General features: G+C 56.5%; 2 protein-coding genes across 2 annotated transcripts; one reads left to right on the top strand and one right to left on the bottom strand.

The window, feature by feature from the left end:
* The first annotated feature begins 1,012 nt into the window (after positions 1–1,012).
* On the top strand, positions 1,013–14,212 carry Ercc2 (ERCC excision repair 2, TFIIH core complex helicase subunit). Its single transcript, XM_021218832.1, has 23 exons — positions 1,013–1,019; positions 1,222–1,321; positions 2,968–3,045; positions 3,133–3,195; positions 3,337–3,450; positions 4,631–4,747; positions 4,841–4,957; positions 5,665–5,788; positions 5,886–5,982; positions 6,065–6,198; positions 6,311–6,479; positions 6,926–7,044; positions 8,602–8,671; positions 8,745–8,814; positions 8,898–8,999; positions 10,009–10,072; positions 10,640–10,761; positions 11,728–11,820; positions 11,911–11,983; positions 12,156–12,226; positions 12,304–12,447; positions 12,554–12,697; positions 12,848–14,212. The coding sequence occupies exons 1-23, from the start codon at positions 1,015–1,017 to the stop codon at positions 12,938–12,940; spliced, it is 2,283 nt and encodes a 760-aa protein (XP_021074491.1). The 5' UTR covers positions 1,013–1,014; the 3' UTR covers positions 12,941–14,212.
* On the bottom strand, positions 13,139–17,797 carry Klc3 (kinesin light chain 3). The gene is made up of 12 exons (XM_021218835.2): positions 17,540–17,797; positions 16,359–16,589; positions 15,844–15,913; positions 15,349–15,568; positions 14,989–15,076; positions 14,794–14,895; positions 14,321–14,494; positions 13,888–13,978; positions 13,771–13,811; positions 13,578–13,684; positions 13,384–13,447; positions 13,139–13,224 (listed from the first exon to the last, which is right to left on the bottom strand). The coding sequence occupies exons 1-12, from the start codon at positions 17,795–17,797 to the stop codon at positions 13,153–13,155; spliced, it is 1,518 nt and encodes a 505-aa protein (XP_021074494.1). The 3' UTR covers positions 13,139–13,152.
* Between the last annotated feature and the right edge of the window lie 3,365 nt (positions 17,798–21,162).

Below are 21,162 nucleotides of genomic sequence, written 5' to 3' on the forward strand. Positions count from 1 at the left end.
GATGTCTCATGAGCTACAGGCCTTTTGACCTGAGTTCAATTCCCACACATGGTGGAAGGAAAGGACTGAACTGAATGCTGCAGGTTTCCTCTTCCTTCCACAGGCCAGAGGTATTGGATTCCATGGAGCTTGCCCTAAAAGTGATCCTAAGGTGCCAGATTTGGGGGGTGGGAGTGGGGAGTGGGGCGGCTGGGAACCCTGCCCCTCTTCAAAATCAGCAAGTGCTTTTAACTACTGAGTGGTCCCTCCAGACCCTTAATTAATGAATTTTTGTTTTTTGTGACCTATGCTTTAACGGCAGAGCCATCTCTCCAACCCATATTAATGAGTGCTTAAAAACACGTACTACGCCGGGCGTGGTGGCGCACGCCTTTAATCCCAGCACTCGGGAGGCTGAGGCAGGCGGATTTCTGAGTTCGAGGTCAGCCTGGTCTACAGAGTGAGTTCCAGGACAGCCAGGGCTACACAGGGAAACCCTGTCTCGAAAAACAAACAAACAAACAAAAACCCAAAACGAAAAACAAACAAAAAAACACGCGCTAGATTCTGGCTAGAGTAGGGTTCAATAAATAGGAGGAGCTCGTTTAGGTTTCTTGTCTTTTTTGGAAACGATTTTCTAAATCGTGCTTGTGTCGTACAATTATGCCTTTGTAACTTAAAGGCTCCGAACGGCCTCCAATTCCTCCGTCATTCTCTCCTAAACACTATTTTCACGACTTGGGCAACCAGGACAGAACCTGGAGGCGCAAACGGCAAAGAACTCTATCGATCCTCTCGACTCTCTTCTTTCTTGGGTTCTGCTTCGAAGCCCTCGGCGATCCTCAGCGACGCCTCCGGGGCACCGCTTCTCTCCGAGGCCCGCCCTCTCCCCGGCCACGCGCACGCGCCAATCTTCCGATTGGCGGAGTGGCGGGCGGACTCCGCCCATGGCGTCCCGAGGGAGGTGTGGCCTCCGGGTCACGCCCCCTCGCTGCCTCTTCAGGAGCGGGCGTGTGGACGCCGCCGCCAGCCGCCATGAAGTGAGCTGGGGTCTCGGGAAGAGCGGGCGGCCGGTGGGCGTCGCCGGGGCCGGGGCCGGGGCGCGGCGTGGAGAGGCTGCGGAGACCGGTCCGGGTGGCTTCGGGGGCCGGGGCGGCGAGACGCCACGGGGGCGGGCGGGCGGGCGGCGCGGAGGCCGGGTCCGCTCGAGCGCACCGGGCACCGACGCCTCACCGCCGCCAGGCTCAACGTGGACGGGCTGCTGGTCTACTTCCCGTACGACTACATCTACCCGGAGCAGTTCTCCTACATGCTGGAGCTCAAGCGCACGCTGGACGCCAAGGTGGGTGTCCTCCGATGCCTCCCGGCAGGCTGACGTCCTGGTCGGGGCCCGGGCCTTGCTCTCCCAGCACCCGGAAGACCCAGGCAGGAGCATCGCCTGGGCCAGCCGGGGCGACACCGCGAGACCGTGTGCTAACAACCATTGTAAAGAACGAGGCGAGGAATGCCGCTCCGTTGGTATGGGTGAAACTCTGGGTTCCATCCTGGCACATCCTGTGACAGTAATTACGGTTACGTCTGTAAGTGAGTTCCAGGCTAGCCAGGGCTGTGTATAGGAAGACTCTGGAGGTATTCCTGGCAGTGACAGTAGTGGAGGGAAGGGGTTCCGTATGTGGAGGTCAGGGGACAACTTTGTTGGGGTTTTCTTTCCACTTCTAGTTCGTGGGTTTTTTTTTTTTTGTTGTTTTTTTGTAGATTTGTTTTATGTATATGAGTACACTGTAGCTGTACAGATGGTTGTGAGCCACCATGTGGTTGGTGGGATTTGAACTCGACCTCTGGAAGAGCAAGCAGCCAGGGCTCTTAACTGCTGAGCCATGTCTCCAGTCCCTCGTTGTGTTTTTTTGAGACAGGGTTTCTGTCTCAAAAAAACCTGGAACTTGCTTCATCGACCAGGCAGGCCTCAAACTCACAGAAGATCCACCTGCCTCTGCCTCCTGAGTGCTGTGATTAAAGCCATAGGCCAACACCACCCAGATTTCTTACACTTTTATGTGGGTTCTAGGGCTCAAACTCAGGCTTTTAGGCTTAGTGGCAATCACCTTTATGTGCTGAACTATTTCAACAGCCCTGAACACAAACTTACTTTAAAAAATTTTTTCCTTTTTGTCATACTTATTTGGAATGTGTGTATACATGCTACCATGTGCATGTAGAGGGTAGAGGAGTTGGTTCTTTCCTTCCACGTATGTCTTGTCAGGCTTGGCCACGTGCACCTTTACCCCCTAAGCCATATTGCTGGCCCACCAATGTATTAGCCCTCACAACCTTGCTCCAAGTAAGGCTTATGGAGCTACTTAGAAGCAAGAATGCTGGGGTCCAGAGAGGTAAAGTTTCCTACTGTCTGCTGCTCAGGAAACTGCTGTGGCAGTAAGGGGGGCAGAGAAACAGGGTTCAGCCTGCAATCCAGTACTCAAAGTAGAGGCAACAGGATTGCCAGCAGTTGGAAGCCAGTCAGAGAGTCATAGTAACTACTAGGATAACCAGGCCTACATAGCAAGATCCTTTGGGGTGGGTGGGTGAAGGTTAAGAATTAAAAGTTAAAGGCTGGTGAGATGGCTCAGTGGATAAGAGCACCCGACTGTTCTTCCGAAGGTTCGGAGTTCAAATCCCAGCAACCACATGGTGGCTCATAACCATCCGTAACAAGATCTGATGCCCTCTCCTGGAGTGTCTGAAGATAGCTACAGTGTACTTACATATAATAAATAAATACATCTTTAAAAAAAAAAAAGAATTAAAAGTTAAAAGTCCATCAGAAAAGGAGGAGCGGAGACTGTCAGTCCTGGGGCCTTGACAATGGTGCCACTGCTGTGTGTTGCCTTGCTGTTCCCGGGTGGTGGCAGCATGTCGGGGAGAATTCCTCAGAGTTTGAGTCAATGATGTTCAGAGAGCCTGTGTCTTATTTCTTCTGTGCCCAATTTTCAGGGTCATGGAGTCCTGGAGATGCCCTCGGGTACTGGGAAGACAGTGTCCCTATTGGCCCTGATTGTGGCCTATCAGCGGGTGAGTGGCCTCCTGAGTGACTGGAGTGGGGGCTGGGAGGTGGGGCTGGAGGGTGCTGGATGGGACTGAGGCCACTGTCACCCACAGGCTTATCCACTGGAGGTGACCAAACTGATCTACTGCTCACGGACCGTGCCAGAGATTGAGAAGGTGGGCAGTGCAGACGGGATCCATGCTCTGCCCTCTCCCCTGGGCCTTGGTGGTCCCCAGCCTCTGCCCTTGGTAGCCTGGTGGGCAGGGACTTGTGCTTTGTCCTGTGGTCCCCACCTAATGCTCCCATCATCTGAGCAGGTCATAGAAGAGCTTCGGAAGCTGCTCAGCTTCTACGAGCAGCAGGAGGGCGAGAAGCTGCCATTCTTAGGACTGGCTCTGAGCTCAAGAAAGAATCTGTGCATTCATCCCGAGGTGAGCCCTCGCTCTCATCCCACTCGATGCAAGCCCCAGAGGAAACCCTTGGTCATATGAGGTGACCATGAGTGGGGTTTGCTGTTCAGTTGTTAGATCAGTGCTCACCCTTTGTGGCACCTGTGCCAGGATCAGAAACTGCTTACGTGCCACACAGCACCCCAGACTGACACGTTTGACTTCTGTGACAGGTCAAAATCTAAATGGTAGTTTACTCAAAGGACTGACAAAATAAGATAATTTCATGGCAGCCTCACGTCCTGCCTGACAGTATCCGTCATGTTTATGCAGGTATTCCACAACCCACACACATCCGGGACCAAAGCGCTGCCGAGCCGAGGCTTTCAGAGCAGAGCTACTCATGGGATCATTGTTTTCTGTTTGGGGGTTTTGTTTGTTTAGAGAGAAATTTAGGCACTTGTTTTTTAAAACCTCGTTTGTGTGTATGTGTGTGTGTGGCGGTCAGAGGACAGCATGTGGGAACCTGTCTCTCTTCACTGTATGGGTCCCAGGTTGTCAGGCTTGGCGGCTGACACCCACACTTACTGAACCGAAAGGCTAGCCCTCTGCGTGGCTGTTCTTCTGTGATGCGGATTGTCCACCAGCCTCGTGTGTGCTGCAGGCACTCTCCCTATGGCTGAGATACACCCCCAGCTCCTTTCCACATTTTGTGGTGACATAGGGCCTTGGTAGGTGCCCAGGTTCCCAGGTTGACATGTGTTTGTATTCCTCCTGCTTCAGCTGTCCAAGTGACTGGGATCATAGGCACCTGCCGCCACGCCCCTCTCTGATGGGATGATTTTAGCCATGCCCCACACTTACAGCACTGCAGGAAGTTCTTTTAGCAAATAGCAAATCAAGCCGGGCATGGTGGCGCACGCCTTTAGACCCAGCACTCGGGAGGCAGAGGCAGGTGGATCTCTGTGAGTTCAAGGCCAGTCTGGTCTATAAAATGGAGTCCAGGACAGCCGGGGCTATTACACTGAGAAACCCTGTCTTCAAACACCAAAAACTGAACGAACAAAAACCCAAATATCAAATCAGGTGAAGGTTTCCACCGCCCCAACCCCAGCTGATGCACTACTCCTGGTGTCTGAGTTTGGAGACCCAGGTTGGAATAGCTGATACACACTACTTCCGTCTCTGTTTTTCCTTGTCCCCTGACACCCCGCTCCCTCAGGTGACTCCACTGCGCTTCGGGAAGGATGTCGATGGGAAGTGTCACAGCCTGACAGCGTCGTATGTGCGGGCACAGTACCAGCAGGATGCCAGCCTGCCTCACTGCCGCTTCTATGAGGTACAGGGAAGAACCTGGAACTGGTGAGCAGGGTTGGGGGCACACCAGAGCTGCTGCTCTCCCTGACCCTGCCACCCTCTGGCCTTGCCCCAGGAATTTGACATCCATGGACGCCAGGTGCCACTCCCTGCGGGCATCTACAACCTGGATGACCTGAAGGCCCTAGGGAAGCGGCAGGCCTGGTGCCCCTACTTCCTGGCTCGATACTCGGTGAAGAGTTGTTCTGTTTTCTTATGAGGCCCTAGGGAAGCGGCAGGCCTGGTGCCCCTACTTCCTGGCTCGATACTCGGTGAAGAGTTGTTCTGTTTTCTTATGAGGCAGGATCTCATTTGTAGCCCAGGCTGGCCTCAAACTTGGAATAACCCTGCCTCAGGTTCTCAGCTATCAGGGTATAGGCATGAGCCACCATGCCCATCCTTCTGTTGGCCCATCTGTCTCCATCCTATTATCTCTGCTTTTTTTGTGCCTTGCCTGGGTGGTCCTTGATGTGTTTATAAAAAGATAAAAGGGGGAGGGATATGTTCTATGGAGGTGTGGGGAAAGGGGTGCCTCTGCAGGCTCATTGCTGAGGTGTCCCTTCCCCAGGTGTGGGGGGAGGGAGGGAGGGAGGGGAGGGGAGGGGCTGCCCATGAGCTTGTGGAGAGAGGGAGGAAGGGATGAGAGGATAGAGCAGGGCCAAGAAGGCAGAGCAAAGCAAGAGAGCAAGAGGAGGGGTCAAGCAGCCCCTTTTATAGTGAGTCAGGCACACCTGGCTGTTGCCGGGTAACTGGGGTGGAGCTTAGACAAAATGCTAACAGTCCTGTCCGTCTTTCCACCATCGTTGTGTCTGTCTTTGTGGCACCTCTGTGGACCTGGGATAGAGCGGGTATGGCAGGGGGTAGCAGAGCCCAGGGCAACCTTTCCCTTCGTGTTCCCAGATCCTGCATGCCAACGTGGTGGTTTACAGCTACCACTACCTCCTGGACCCCAAGATTGCAGACCTGGTATCCAAAGAGCTGGCCCGCAAGGCTGTTGTGGTCTTTGATGAAGCCCACAACATCGGTGAGGAGGGTGGGTGTCAGGGTGTGCAGTGGCAGCCCTCTGCCCCTGCCCCTGCCCCAGGCCTGCCTGAGCTCTCGTCCCTTTGTTATTTCTTCAGACAATGTCTGCATTGACTCCATGAGTGTCAACCTCACTCGCAGGACTCTGGACCGTTGCCAGAGCAACTTAGACACCCTGCAGAAGACCGTGCTCAGGTGCCTCTCTGCTCCCACTGCTGTGTGCCTCAGTGCCCCGGACACCAGCCTCATTCCAGCCCCTGTCCCGTGTCCCCATCAGGATCAAGGAGACGGATGAGCAACGGCTGCGGGATGAGTACCGGCGCCTGGTGGAGGGCCTGCGGGAGGCCAGTGTGGCCCGGGAGACAGATGCCCATCTGGCCAACCCTGTGCTGCCCGATGAGGTGCTGCAGGGTGAGCTACCCCCCACCCCACCCAGCCTCTGCCCACCCCCCCACCCCACCCAGCCTCTGCCCACCCCCCCCCCCCACCCCTGTACCAGCTGACTTGGTCTCTCTCCCTGCAGAGGCTGTGCCAGGCTCCATCCGCACAGCTGAGCACTTCCTGGGCTTTCTGCGGCGGCTGCTGGAGTATGTCAAGTGGCGGCTGCGCGTGCAGCATGTGGTACAGGAGAGTCCACCTGCCTTTCTGAGCGGCCTGGCCCAGCGGGTGTGCATCCAGCGCAAGCCCCTCAGGTGCGGCCCAGGCCTTGTTGCTGATGGTAAAGGGGTCTGGACCATAGATAAGGATGGGGCAGGTCAGAACTGGATGTGGAGGGAGTCCATTGGACTGTGTGGTTGGCAGTGAGTGCCACAGCCACGTGTCCCTGTGTTGGGGGATGAGCAGGTGACACAGCCTTTGTGAGTCTAAGGAAGTGTGTGGCTATTCCTCCTTGAGTGTGGGGCGCGTGACACTGGCTGGACAGAAGCAGAGTGACTGCTGGCCGTGAGTCTTAACAGGATATTGCATGTGAGCGGTGAGCCTGTGCACTGACTGAATGTGCTGAGCTCCAACATGGAGTGGTAGCTCTGGAGGTCTTGTACAGTGTGGGATAGTTTCACACAATGCCCAGGTGCCCAGGGAAGCATGGCGAGAGTTGGGCCTGCTGCTGCTTCCCGCTCCTGACTCCATTGCCTCCCAGGTTCTGTGCTGAACGCCTGCGCTCCCTGCTGCACACCCTGGAGATTGCAGATCTGGCCGACTTCTCCCCGCTCACACTCCTTGCTAACTTCGCCACTCTTGTCAGCACTTACGCCAAGGGTGAGCTCGCCTCTCTCCTGGGGCTCTGACAGCAGGACTTGGGGGCTCAGCCACATGGGTGGGGCATTAGTAGGGGGAAGACCCTACAGAGTGCCTGAGTGAGGAGCCTCACGGTCAGATTCTCCTGTTCAGAGGCTCCTCTGGTCACAAGTGGACCAAGTGTGGGCTGTGCTGTGGCACTGACCAGAAGGACACTAGGGGTCACCTCACCATCAGTCGGGTGAGGAGTTCTCGTGTATGACTGAGCGCACCAGGGAGCCATGGCAGGTTCTGGGCAAGGGATGCACTTGGTGAGATTGTTGCTTTGGAGGTTCATGTCGCAGGGAGATGTGGAGCTCTAGACCATGAGGACAGGAGAGTGTGCTGGGAGAGCTGTGGGAGGACGAGGCCAGGGTGGAGAAGCATGGCACTGGGCATGAGCCCTCAAGGGAGACGGGTACAGGCTGATGATGCACAGAGGCCTGCCTCCCAGGACCTTCTGGAGGCTGTCACTTGGGTCCATCTGTCACGTTTCCTCTGTCCACGTGTTGTGTGCTGCCCCACCCCCACCAGCTCTACACTGAGTTTTCAAGCTTATCCCCGGGGATTACTGTCGTAGCCAGGAAACCAGGTCAGCTGGCATTCTGCAGTGGGCCGGCCTGGGCCTCAGAAGGAGGATGCCCCCCATCAGCCCCACTGCAGGCTGTTGGCAGCTGCCTGCTTCCTTCAGTTCAGCCCTCACCTCACCCCTTCCTTTGGCCTTTGTCTCTTCCTCCCCCCCACCTACAACACATCACGGTGGATCGAAGCCTCCTCATCTACGCCTCCTATCACCTGCCCGAGTCCTTCAGCTCTCAGAAAGGCACCCAGCCCACCCTATGCTGGGCCTGGGATCACTGCTCTATGGATAACTGTCTCCCCTAGTACAAGGGAGCCCTTGTGGGTGGGGCTGAGGCTGTGTTGGTCCCTGCTATGTCCTTGGCAAGGGCTGGACACGTAAGACCTGATCATTTTTTGCCAAGTGAAACAGAATCCATGAATGTATTCATTTGTTCAGTCAGCGAATGGGGCCAGGCCCAGCACTGTCAGAAACAGCCTCTCCCTCCCCTTCCAGGAGCCCAGTCTGGGGAGAACGAGGGGCAAAGATGGTCCCAAGTGACCCTGGGAAGTGTAGCGGTGCTGCAGGGAGCCATGGCACTGGCCTCCGGGGCAGGGACTCAGCCAGGTGGAAGCTGGCACAGCAGCTCGGGGCAAGGGGGCCCGGCAGAGTGCGTGGTGCCCTTCTGGAGTCATGGGAAGAGTGTGGAAACTAGCAAACTTGGGGTTCCATGGCATGCCTCTGGTTGCTCTGTGGGGAGCACGAGTGAGAGGCTGGAGGACAGAGCTGCCTGGGGAATGGAGGGCTTGGCCTACCTTCAGGACCATGTATGAAGCCACAGCTCAGTTTCTGCACCTGAGCGTTTGTAGACATGGGCAGGCTGGCACAGTTCTGTCCCTGGGTGATGAGTGTCTGGGGTGACACTGCAGGTCAGGTGTGGTAGTGATCACTGAGACTCCCCGGCCTCCCTCCTCCACCAGGCTTCACCATTATCATTGAGCCCTTTGACGACAGGACCCCCACCATCGCCAACCCTGTTCTGCACTTCAGGTGAGATGCAACCCTGTGTGGATGGGACAGGCCCCGCCATCTGCCCCATGTTGACCCCTGTGTTGTCCCGCAGCTGTATGGACGCCTCCTTGGCCATCAAGCCTGTGTTTGAACGCTTCCAGTCTGTCATCATCACTTCTGGGGTGAGGACTCTGCTGTTCCTTCATCGGGGTCCTGGTCCCCAGCCATCCTGCTGATGTCTCCCTTGCTGTCTCCTCCGCTACAGACACTGTCCCCACTGGACATCTACCCCAAGATCCTAGACTTCCACCCTGTCACAATGGCAACCTTCACCATGACGCTGGCCCGAGTCTGCCTTTGCCCAATGGTGAGTGGGTGAGGCAGGGGGGCCCGCCTGCCTCCTGGCTTCGACCAAGGCAGCCGGCTGCTCAGCTGAGGCTCAGGTCTGGTGGGTTCACCGGGCTATGGCACATAGACACATGCACGCAGTGTACGCTGGTGCGACGCAGGCCTGGGCAGGTGGTGCCTGGCATGTTGATGGCTTTGTCACTTGACATCCAGCTGTGTCTTGAGTAATGAGCCTCCCTCTGAAGCCTGGGGCAGAGCCGTCCCCTCAGCCTCATGGCTTTGCAGTTCAGAACCCTGCAGCTAGGCATGCTCAACCCACGGGCCACAAGCAGCCAAGGGTGGCCGGGATGCTGCCTGGCACACAGTGAGAAACCCTTAAACCTTACAGGGGAGGGGGCTGTAACCAGACCCCATGCTTATGGAGCATGAACTTGGTAGAGGGCAGTGGCTTGGCAGCAGGGGCTAGACAGTTAGGTTCAGAGCTGTGGGGGTTTTGGATCTGTCTCTCTGACCACTCACTGGCATGGTGGACTGGGGAGGGTTGCTAATGGGATGTGTGCTGTGGGTGACCTATGTCTGGAACTGCCCAAGGCTGGAATAGAGTCCTGCTTAGAAGCACAGAGGGCCATTCCCTGGGGCTTGTTGCTCTGTGACTGTGGGCAGGTGGCTCATGGTTGAGCTCCAGGCATTTGCCCAAGCAGTGCCAGCCATAGGCTTGGGCCATCTAATCTGTTGTCTCCATAAGCTTACCTGAACTCGGCCTTGTTTGCTCCAGCGCTTGCCTAGCATGCTGGGCACTGGGCACAGGCCTGTGATCTCAACTCCAGAGGTGGGGCAGCAAAACCAGGGTCACCTTGGCTGCACAGAACTTCAGGAGGCTGGAGATGAGCCTTCTCATGGGCTTGGGGATGGAGAGCCTCAGGAAGGCTCCTAGTCTGAAGGCCAGCCTGGGCTACATGGGACGTCATCTCAAGAAAGGGGGTTTTGGAGTCAGTGTGGTCCTACGGCCCTTACCCTGATTCTTCCAGATCATCGGCCGTGGTAATGACCAGGTAGCGATCAGCTCCAAATTTGAGACCAGAGAAGATATTGGTGAGTCACCTGCAGGCTTGGTTGGGGTGGGTGTCGGGTGGCCTAGGACCTGCTGCCATAGCAAGACCCCAAGCTCTATGGCTAGCACAGGGGGTCTTCCCATCCTCAGTGCCTTAGGTTTCTTTCTTTTTTTTAAGACTTATTTATTTATTATATGTAAGTACACTGTAGCTGTCTTCAGACACTCCAGAAGAGGGAGTCAGATCTTGTTACGGATGGTTGTGGGCCACCATGTGGTTGCTGGGATTTGAACTCCGGACCTTCGGAAGAGCAGTCGGGTGCTCTTACCCACTGAGCCATCTCACCAGCCCCCCTTAGGTTTCTTCATTTGGAGGTCTGCACTAACACCACTGAGCCTAAGCACGGGCCCCTGAAACTTTGGGCACTGGCTCCTGAGTGTCACACGGAGGAAACACTTATATATGTCTCTTTTGCTGTCACAAGTTATATATCCTCAGGGAATGGGAGACAGCCCTCTAATGCGCGTGGGAGAATGCATTTGGAATATGGTTAGGTGGCCTCAATGGGAGCCAGGAGAGGATCCAATCTTTAACCTACTCTTCCTAGCTGTGATCCGCAACTATGGCAACCTCCTGCTCGAGATGTCCGCGGTGGTCCCTGATGGCATTGTGGCCTTCTTTACCAGCTACCAGTACATGGAAAGCACTGTGGCCTCCTGGTATGAGCAGGTACGCCTGGCACTGCTGCCCACACCCTCAGCTCTGCTCTTCCTATATGGCTTCAACTCCCTCTTTCTACTGGTGACATGTGTCACAGGGCAGGGCAGTGGCGCTAACAGCACCCTTAACCCGTCCCCACCACAGCAGACCACCCCACTTCTGGGGTTTGTGTGCTGTGTTGCTCTTGGGGTTACTGCAGACTACGTCCCCAGCAAGCAGGCCGGGGCTAGGGTGTGCAGGTTCTGCAGAGTTAGGCTGGACCAGAACTTTGGCTCCAGGAGCTCTCATGCCTGTGTGGTTAGATGGGGCCTTAGGGTTTTGGTCCCGCATGGGGACTGCTGAGCCCAGCTTTCAGGCCTGCGTTTGAACAGGCGCTATGCACTGTGGGTGTGTCTCAGGCAGGCGCCTGGTCTGGACACACAGTGAGGGGCTGTAGGTTCAGTTGAGTGGTAGAGTGAGCACGTAACACACGGGCCATCATCACAGTCAATCTCTAGTACTAAAAGCAGACATCTGCCTGACTGTTGAGGCCAGGGTCTGTCTGTAGAGACACCACGGGGACTCATTTTGACACGGTGAGATAAGGTTAGAGTTCATTTTTTCCAAGTAAAACTCCCAGACTTAGCATCTTTGGTACAGTTTGCTCACTGGGTTGCCCAGGTAACGCTGCCTGGTGCCTCTGGACCCCATGTCTGTCCTGGTGGGCTGTCTGACTTTGTCTGTGTCCCTCACTCACCACTGCAGTGACAGACTTGATCTGAGGACAGCCTGCTTGGTCTGCCGTGGTTATGGTCAGACCCTCCACCAGTCACTTGCCATTCTGGGGCCCCGTGCCCACTGTGGGTGGTGATTGGCTCCCCATTTTGGACTGCCAGTGAGGTTGGACAGCTAGGGGCCTAGAGAAGGATTTTCATGGGAGACCACGGCAGTGCTCGACTCGTGTGGCCTGAACCCTGACCTCCCTGTCACCCCCAGGGTATCCTTGAGAACATCCAGAGGAACAAACTGCTCTTCATCGAGACCCAGGACGGGGCTGAGACCAGTGTGGCCCTGGAGAAGTACCAAGAGGTGGGTGCCTGGGACAGGCAGAGAAATGGCAGCAGCCAACGGGTGAGTGGGAGAGGGCTGATGAGTGAGTGACGGCTTCCACCTCCCCAGGCATGCGAGAATGGCCGTGGGGCCATTCTGCTGTCAGTGGCTCGGGGCAAGGTGTCAGAAGGGATTGACTTTGGTGAGTAGCCCTGGCTCTTAGCCCAGGGGCCTGCCCATCCTACCACTGCTGCTCCCTTGGGGACTACTGGGCACATGGGCTCTGTCCCCTTTCCAGGCCCTGGGGTGACCTAAGCACATGCCTTAGCCCAGCCAGCCCAGCATACACTGTAACCCTGCTCTCCTGTCCCCAGTGCACCACTACGGGCGGGCTGTGATCATGTTTGGAGTTCCCTATGTCTACACCCAGAGCCGAATTCTCAAGGTGAGTGGGAGAAACAGTGCTGTCAGTGGGGTATGGGGGAAGGGAAGGCTCTCCACCTCAGCCTCCTCCTCCCCCAGGCCCGGCTAGAGTATCTGCGGGACCAGTTCCAGATCCGCGAGAATGACTTCCTCACCTTTGATGCTATGCGCCATGCGGCCCAGTGTGTGGGCCGTGCCATCAGGGGCAAGACAGACTACGGACTCATGGTCTTTGCTGACAAGGTGGGGGGCTCGGGGCGGTTGGGCACCCCAGTCCTCACAGGGTACAGGGTAGTGGGCAGCCTGGGCTCCAACCTAGGGTCTAATGTCCTTCCCTCCCTCCTCACAGCGGTTTGCTCGGGCGGACAAGCGTGGGAAGCTGCCTCGCTGGATCCAGGAGCACCTGACCGATTCCAACCTCAACCTGACCGTGGATGAGGGTGTACAAGTCGCCAAGTACTTCCTGCGGCAGATGGCGCAGCCCTTCCACCGGGTAAGCCTGGACCCCGCAAGGCTTCTCCCTCTCTGTATTCAGGAGCAAGTGCCAGTCCCCTTCTCCTATTCTGGCTGTGCACTCCAGCCACTGCACACCCTGATCACAGGCTGTGTGAACTGACTCTACCCTTTACCTCCGTCCCTCCAGGAGGATCAGCTGGGCCTGTCGCTGCTCAGCCTGGAGCAACTGCAGTCAGAGGAGACACTACAGCGAATCGAGCAGATCGCGCAGCAGCTCTGAACACCGGGACTGTGGGGTGACGCCTGTGGCTCCTGGGAGGTGCTAGAAGGTCCCAGGGCCCTCGGCGAACACCCAGTATCGGTGCACAGCCTTTAATTGCAGGGAGGATCACAGGGTCCCGATCGATCTACAAGTGCTGCCCAGGCAGGGTGCAGGGTGACCACCCACCCTTCCTGATCCCTGAGAAGCTGTGGCCTCTGCAGCCAGTCCACTTAGCGCGGGCTCAGATCTTGTGTGCTGGCGCTCAGGGTCCGAGGGGCCTCACTCAGGTGCCGGGTTGAGAGCTGGGGACAGGCACAGGAGTGGCTAGAGTTCTTTTCCAGTTGACATCAGAGGTGCTTCATGCCCTGCCCACCAGCTCCCCCCTTCCCCAGGAGGAAGCCCCACCTTTCCTGGCTTGCTGAGCTTGCCAGCAGCACCCCACTCCATCACTGGCTCCTCACCTGTGTCCGGGCAGCCCTGGGACCATCCACGTTCAGCATATTGAGTGACATGGCTCTCTTCATCCTGAAGAGGAGCCCGAAAAGACAGGAGTGAGTGAGTCAGGTTAGACTGCAGGTTCCTGGCTCTGACCAGTGTCACGAGACTGATGTCATGGAAGGTTCTTGACAGACTGCTGACCTCACCCAGCACTCACCCGGCAGCCCCTGCCATGCCCTCCCCTCGGAGGCGGGAGACCAGCTTCTCGCTTCCTCGCCGGATGGACTCCCTGAGCTTAGAGAAGGAACTGCTCCTGCGCAGGACCTGAGGAGGGCACAGTGACATGTGGGGACATGGTGGGGGCCCACCCAGACCGGGCCCAACAAGGACCTGAGGCAGAGCCCGCTTACCTGCTGCTGTGTATCGCCTGCTGTGCCTCCCTGGGGGGCTCCTGTGGGACAGAAGGGACATGGAGGTGGGTGTGAGGGACACCACTATGCAGGAGGGGGGTGCAGGGGTGGGCTCACCAAGCGGGGCGGGCAGGGCCTCCTGGCTGAGGATCTCCTTGTATAACTCCTCTGCCTGCTGATACTTGTTCTGTTTCAGGTAGGCCGAGGCCTGCGGGGAGGGAGGGAGGGAGGGCAGGGCGTGGACATCTTGTTTAGGCCTGGGAACGTCTCAGACCAGCCCGCCTTCCCCAGCATCCTGCCTCAGCTTACTGCAGCGCAGAGCCACCCGCGCAAGAGACCAGGCTGCCTGCCATGGGTCCTGCATTTCTGTGCCAGTCTCCTACCTCAGTGGGTGAAATGGTCGGGGTCACCCACCATGACACAATACAGTCTGACAGGATTCTATGAACTGGGGCTTGCTTCTGGCTTTTTGTACTGAAGGGGCTGTAAGAGCCACCAGTCCCTCGCCTCTACACTATCCCCAGGACAGGACAGACCTGGCATGCCTTACCAGGTTGTTCTTGGTCTTGGCCACATTTGGGTCCTGTGGCCCCCCCAGGGCCTCGTAGATGCTCAGGGCCCGTGCATAGTGCCGCTCCACGTCCTGAAACTTGCCCTGGTTTTGGCACAATAGGGCCAGGTTGTTGAGCTGCTTGGCCACATCAGGATGGTCTGCACCAAGGACCTAGGGTGCACACAAGCCATCTGTCACATAAGGTGGCCCCTGAGATGTCACTGTCATTCTAGGGTCCCAGGCTGGGAAGATAGGAACAAAGTGGAAGTTAATGGGGTGTAGGAATTAGTGAGGTCAGGTCACGGGGTACTGAGTCCAGCCAGTCACCTAAGATGTGTAAGGGTTCAGGAGATGAAAGCAGGATTGGACTCTAAGTTCATCAAGGCCACAAGGTTGGGTGCTCCAGGCTCAAATAAGGTGACCAGGTGGCTTGAGGTACCAGTGATGGGGAAAGGGGCCGGGCATAGCACCTTCTCACGGATCTCCAGAGCACGCTGGCAGAGGGGCTCTGCCTCCCGGTAACGCCCACGTTTTCCATAGAGGACAGCCAGGTTGTTGAGGGTGGCAGCCACCTGCAGGAAGACAGTTGGCGGTGGAGGAGGAGGAGGGCCCTGCAGCCCACCCTCCCCAGCCCATCTCCCCTCCCTCCCTGAACTACTGCTCACTGCAGGGTGTTCAGGACCCAGCGTCTGTTCCCGGATCTGCAGGGCGTCGTGAAGAAGCTCCGTGGCTTCCTTGTACTTGTTCTGGTCCCTGCAGGGCCGGGACGGAAGGCGGAGCTAAGATGGGGCCACAGGTCAGACTGAGCCAGGCATAGCAGGCATCCTAGGGGTCCTTGCACTGCCAGCCCTGCCAAGCACGTTCTCTGGTGCCCGAACTCTAGACTCGTTCTCACCGCCTCTCTAGGTCTCTGTCCCCCTCTCATTCTGTCCCCACCCCAGGCAATTTCCCTTGTCAGGGGATCACAGGGCCCCCGCCCCACTATCCCAGGTGGAACCCCGGGCCCGATCAGCTGCCGCCCTCACCTGTACACAAGTGCCAGGATGTTGAGCATGGTGGCCACATCAGGGTGGCAGTGGCCAGAGCTCCGCTCCAGGTCCTCCAGAGCCTGGCGACATAGGGGAACTGCCACCTCATAGCGGCCCTGGCCAGCATACTGGATCACCAGGTTGTGCAGGGTCCGCAGACGAGCTGGGATCTCATAGCCACCCTGCTGCGCAGCTGCTGCTCCTGCTGCCTGAGGACCTGGGGAAAGTGGTGTGGTGTCACCCACAGTGGGCCTCAACCTGGATGCAACAGCCACCTCTTACAGTACGGCCATGTGCTGACAGGACACAGGAATTTTAGAAATCGAACCAGCCGGTGGCATGTTAAGTGCCAGCTTCCAATGTCCCTACTAACCAGGGCCACCTGCTTCTTCCCCTCCTCAGAGGCCTCAGTGTCTCTCAGGGAAAGGTTCCGGCCCCAGGCTTAGCCTGTAGTCCCCTCTGATATCGTGCCCAGGGCTCCCACACACCCACCTTTCTTTTCCTCCTCTTCACTGGGGAACAGAGATGCCAGGCTGTCTCGGCGAGGGGGGGACTCAGGCCTCTGTGGAAAACAGGAAGGAGTTCCGAGAAAGTCAAGTGTCAGGCCGAGGCCCTGAAGCTACATCAGGCCTGCCTGTGTAGCTCTCTGTTGTTTAGGGCTGGCTCACCACGTAGACTAGGCTAGCATGCCTGGCTTCAGGACTGGTCTATTTCTGAGGGAAGACTCTCACTATGTAGCCCAGGCTGGCCTAGAACTCACAGCGCCCTTCATCCTCAGGCACAGTAGCTCTGAGTTTGACAGGTGTGGGGTAAGAGCCTTAGAGGTTTCAGTGGGCTGGGGGAAGAATGCTCTAAAGAGCATTCAAGGTACTTTAGGGGCTCACTTAGGTGTGGGGATTTAGGGACCCCATATGTACTTGAAGGGTTGTGAGTACTGAGAAGGACCTGCGGGCACACGGGAGTTCTGTGGAGGACTATGCATTCCCTCCTAACCCTGCCCCTGCTACCTGGCTCTCCTCGGGCGGGTCATACTGCCTCAGCTGCCCCAGGAACTGGAGGTGGCTCTTCTCCTCTTCCAGCTGGGCCACAGCCTCCTCACTGGCCCGCAGTCGCCTCTGCGTCTCTTCCAGCTCCTCTCGAAGCCACGTGTTCTCTTGGGCTAGCCTCCGTGCCTGTGCCCGTAGCCTCTGCTTCTCAGCCTCCAGCACACCCACGTGTGCGGACAGGGCCAGCAGCACCTGCGAAGCACTGGGACCCTGAGTAGGAGTGGATTCATCCCAGTCCCAGCCCCAACCCCAGCCCAGGTTTTACATCAAGCCACATATATCCATTCTACACAGGTTCCCCCAAATTCTCAACACACCCTACTACGTGGCTCTGATAAAATTAAGAGTCCCAGAAATCCCTGATTTCGCCTAAATTATGCATAGGGTTAATTCCTATCCCAACTATGTAGGGTCAGCACCTGCCTAAAATCCATCTGGATTTTAGAATCCCCCAGGGAGGGGTTGGGGGCGTGGCTCGGTGGTAGAGCCCCTGCCTAGAATCCCCCAGGGAGGGGTTGGGGGTGTGGCTCNGTGGTAGAGCCCCTGCCTAGAATCCCCCCAGTGAGGGGCTGGGGGCGTGACTCAGTGGCAGAGCCCCTGCCTAGAATCCCCCAGTGAGGGGCTGGGGGCGTGGCTCAGTGGNAGAGCCCCTGCCTAGAATCCCCCAGTGAGGGGCTGGGGGTGTGGCTCAGTGGTAGAGCCCCCGCCTAGAATCCCCCAGTGAGGGGCTGGGGGCGTGGCTCAGTGGTAGAGCCCCTGCCTAGAATCCCCCAGTGAGGGGCTGGGGGCGTGGCTCAGTGGTAGAGGCCCTGCCTAGAATCCCCCAGTGAGGGGATGCTGTTAAGACAGGGGCCCTACCACTGAGCCACACCCCAGGCCCTCACTGACGTCCCATTCCTAATGAAAACCCCAAACTCCTTCCAGGCCCTGCTTCTACAGGAGAATCACATCTGGCACACACAAAATCTCTCATCCATAACGCTTCTCGGGGATGCAGTCCCTCTTTCGGGGCTTGGCTCCTTCAGATCTACCTGTGCTATGGTCCCCTGACCCTGCGCCCTCCCCCACACAGACACACACACACACCATCACCTCTGGTCCTCCTCCCTCCCAGGCTTCAGTGCCCCCGCAGCCCCACATACCTGGGCCTCACCCAGCCCCAGCTCGATGGCCTCCAGCGAATGGCTCACCACCTGTTGCTTCTCTTCCAGCAGCTCCACACCAGCCACAGGGCCTGGTCCAGCCAGGGCCTCCGCCAGGTGCCCAGCCAGACTGTGGTGCTCGGCCCGCAGGGCCTCCAGTCCCTGTACAACCTGTCGTGTCTGCCGCACCAGCTCCTCGGGGTTCAGGCGTTCTGGGCCCAGCCCTGTGCTTCCAGGGGCTGCCACCTGCACAGACATGGCTGCTCCTGGGGGGCAGTGAGGTCGAGGGAGTCACCATCGGGGCCACACAGACTCAGCCTCTCCTCATTCCAGCCATCCCCCTTGTCCGCCCGTCTCGGCTAAGCTCTCTGCCCGATCCCTTTCCATCACACGCAGGCAGCCTTCATCGGGAAACATTCTACCTTTGTAAACCCTGGGGCCAGCTCTTAACTGTGGTTAGCCAAGAGGACCAACAGCGGCTTCCATTGCCCCCTCCACCCCGCTGCACTCTGCTCACCTGGTCCAGCCCCCCCACCCAGGTCCCCAGACACCCCAGCACAGAGCTTCCCAGCCTGCGAAGCGCCCTGGGACCGGAGGTGCCACCTCTGCGGGCTGAGGGGCGGAGCGTGTAGGGGGCGGAGCGTGTGGGGGCGGCAGGCTCCCAGTGAGCTCATTCTTAGGGTGTTTTGTCAGGAACCAGTCAGGCCACTGGGGGGGGGGTGCAGACGAGAGGGATGAGGGCTGGAACCCTGAAAGCAGAGAAGCAGAGCAAAGGGCTGGAGAAAGGGTCGGTGGAGGTGTTTAGAGGGACAGCTTGTCTAGGGGGCTCTTGATCTTGGCGGGATCCTGACGGACAGGACTAGGGGTCCCGACCACCGCAGCCAGGCTTGATGAGAGGCCGTGGTTCACGAATGACAGTGTCCACGTGACACCTGAGCACTGCTGGGGTCTGCCAAATGGGTTTCTGTGTGTGTTGTTGTTTTTGTTTTGTTTTTTTTTAGATTTATTTATTTATTATATGTAAGTACACTGGAGTGTCTTCAGAGCCACCATGTGGTTGCTGGGATTTGAACTGGACCTTTGGAAGAGCAGTCGGTGCTCTTAGTCACTGAGCCATCTCACCAGCCAGCCCTGTGTTTTTGTGTGGGTAACTAAGTCAGAGGCTTAGAGGGGTAACCTCACTGACACACACTACTCTCCCCAGCAAACACACAAAACTCTCCCTCCCTCCCTCCCTCCCTCCCTTCCTTCCTTATTTTTTTACACAGAGTCTCAATGTGTAGCCCCGGGGCTGGCTTGGAATTCACAGAAATCCACCTGTCTCTGCCTTTTGCATGCTGGGACTAAAGGTGAGTGCCACCTCCTAGCCTTTTAAAAAATTAATATTTTTAATTAATTTTTTGAAGTCGGGTCCCATGTGCCCAGACTGGCCTTGACCTTGGTACAGCTGGGGATGACCTTAAGCAACATGCACCACCACACTCCATTTATGGGGTGCTGGGGATGAACCCCAGGTCTTGGACATGCTATGCACCTAGGATGGGCATTCTAAGCAAGCAGCCTTATCAACTGCGCCCCTAGCCCAGGTCCTTCTTAAAGACCTAGTGGCAGACAGATTCCCATCTTAGACCCAGCTCAGCACACACATTCTCTCCTTTCACACGCCCAGCACCCTCTCCAAGTACACGCACATGTATTACCTCATTAGAAATACAACACAAGAAAGGAAGCAAAGAAGCACGGCACAAATGTACACTCCCATCTTAGAAAGACAAGCCACGCCACACTTTCTCCTTTTCAGAACACAGGTGTGGTAGCATACACCCATAATTCTGGCACTGGAGGCTGAGGCAGGAGGATCACAGGGTCAGGAGTTATAGTCTCCGCTTTAAAAAGAAAACCTGGGGTCTGGAGAGATGACTCAGAGGTAAAGAGCCCTAGCTGCCCTTGCAGAGGACCCAGCACCGACATGCTGGCTTCCAACCAATTCACGGTCCAGGGGATCTGACGCCCTCTTCTGGCCTCATTGGGTATTGCACACATCCTGTCTGTACCTGCTTGCTCATGTACATAAAATAAAAATAAATCTTAGCAAATGGTGGTGGCACACCTTGAATCCCAGCACTTGGGAGGTGGGTCTCTCTGAGTTCAAGGCCAGCCTGGACTACAGAGCCAGTTTCAGGACAGCCAGGGCTACACAGAGAAACTCTCTCTCGATACTAGGGACACAGATAGCCAAACATTGCCCAGGCCCTGGAGTCCAACCCTAGCACCATAAGAAAAAGAACGTTGATGGGTTGGCATGTGGAACCAACGTGAGATCTGCGCTCTGAGAGGAAGGAGATCAGGGCTCAAAGCCATCCTTGGCTAAACCTTCCTTTGCTACCTCAAGAGCTGGTTACAGGAAGACAGCACTACTCAGCGGCTTGTTTATTGTTTGGTTTTCAACACAGGATTTCTCTGTGTAGCCCTGGCTATCCTGGAACTAGACCAGGCTAGCCTCAAACTCAGATCCGCCTGCCTCTTCCTCCTGAGTGCTGGGATTAAAGGCATGAGCCACTTCTGCTAGGCTTAATATATGTAAGTTTTAAAGAAATAATCCTCTATTACACAGTGAGTTCAGTGCCCACCCCACCCCACCCCACCTCCTTTGGTGATCTTGGGGCTGCCTGATGTAGCATTTATTTTTTTTTCTTTTTGTTTTTGTTTTTTTGGTTTTTTATTTTGTTTTGTTTTTTTGGTTTTTTGAGACAGGGTTTCTCTGTATAGCCCGGCTGACCTGGAGCTCACTTTGTAGACCAGGCTGGCCTCGAACTCTGAAATCCGCCTGCCTCTGCCTCCCGAGTGCTGGGATTAAAGGCGTGCGCCACCACGCCCGGTGAAGTAGCATTCCCTAAGCCTCAGCCTAACAAGTGGGGGCATGTGAGGGGCTCCTTCAGCATTCTAGTCCAGAAAGAGACCCAACTTCAAACTCTGAAATACAGTTTCTACTTTGTGAGTCGTTTTCAAAGGCTTTAAAGCCAAATTCTTAACTCAGATGGTCTTATTGGGTACCACCAGGTTATGACTCAACCTCTGGAGGGGCATAGTGGCCCATGCCTTTAAGCCCAGCATTCAGGAGGCAGAGGCAGGAGGATTTCCATGAGTCCAAGGCCAGCCTGATATACAGAGTGAACTCTGTCTAAAAAAAAAAAAAAAAAAAAAAATTCAGGAGCAGGACTGGATCGAGCAGAGACGAGAAAAAAACATTCCAACTTCTCCCCAGATGTGGAGTCTCACACCTGTAATCCCAATACTCAGAGTCAGAAATGGAAGTTCAGCTCACTTCATCTCTACAAACAAAACCAAAATACCCTACCATATACAGAGACACATGAGTCAGGTCACAGGTGAGTGGATCCTGGGCAGGCTCAACCTCACACACCATGCGAGTAGTCAGTCTCCTTAGCACAGAAACCCAGGGTGAGCCATCCCGACTCCAGCCACTCTGCCCCAGTGTGGCCAGGATCAACACCTCCCTCCTCACCGTACAGTCTCAGACCCAAGGGGGCCATGTTCCTTATGCAGCTTCCCACAGCTCAGCCGCAGCCATCTGCCACTCGAGCTGTCCCCGGCACTCACAG

Source organism: Mus pahari, chromosome 19 (assembly GCF_900095145.1).
Source record: "Mus pahari chromosome 19, PAHARI_EIJ_v1.1, whole genome shotgun sequence".
In the NCBI taxonomy this organism is placed as follows: Eukaryota; Metazoa; Chordata; class Mammalia; order Rodentia; family Muridae; genus Mus; species Mus pahari.

Coding starts and splice junctions, on each gene's coding strand:
- Klc3 (XM_021218835.2), bottom strand. CDS start 17,797: ATGTCTGTGCAGGTGGCAGCCCCTGGAAGCACAGGGCTGGGCCCAGAA. Junction 13,812..13,887: donor GGCCCTGCCCGCCCCGCTTG/GTGAGCCCACCC, acceptor TCTGTCCCACAG/GAGCCCCCCAGGGAGGCACA. Junction 13,448..13,577: donor GGCATGGCAGGGGCTGCCGG/GTGAGTGCTGGG, acceptor GCTCCTCTTCAG/GATGAAGAGAGCCATGTCAC.
- Ercc2 (XM_021218832.1), top strand. Junction 1,322..2,967: donor AGCGCACGCTGGACGCCAAG/GTGGGTGTCCTC, acceptor CCCAATTTTCAG/GGTCATGGAGTCCTGGAGAT. Junction 4,748..4,840: donor CTCACTGCCGCTTCTATGAG/GTACAGGGAAGA, acceptor GCCTTGCCCCAG/GAATTTGACATCCATGGACG.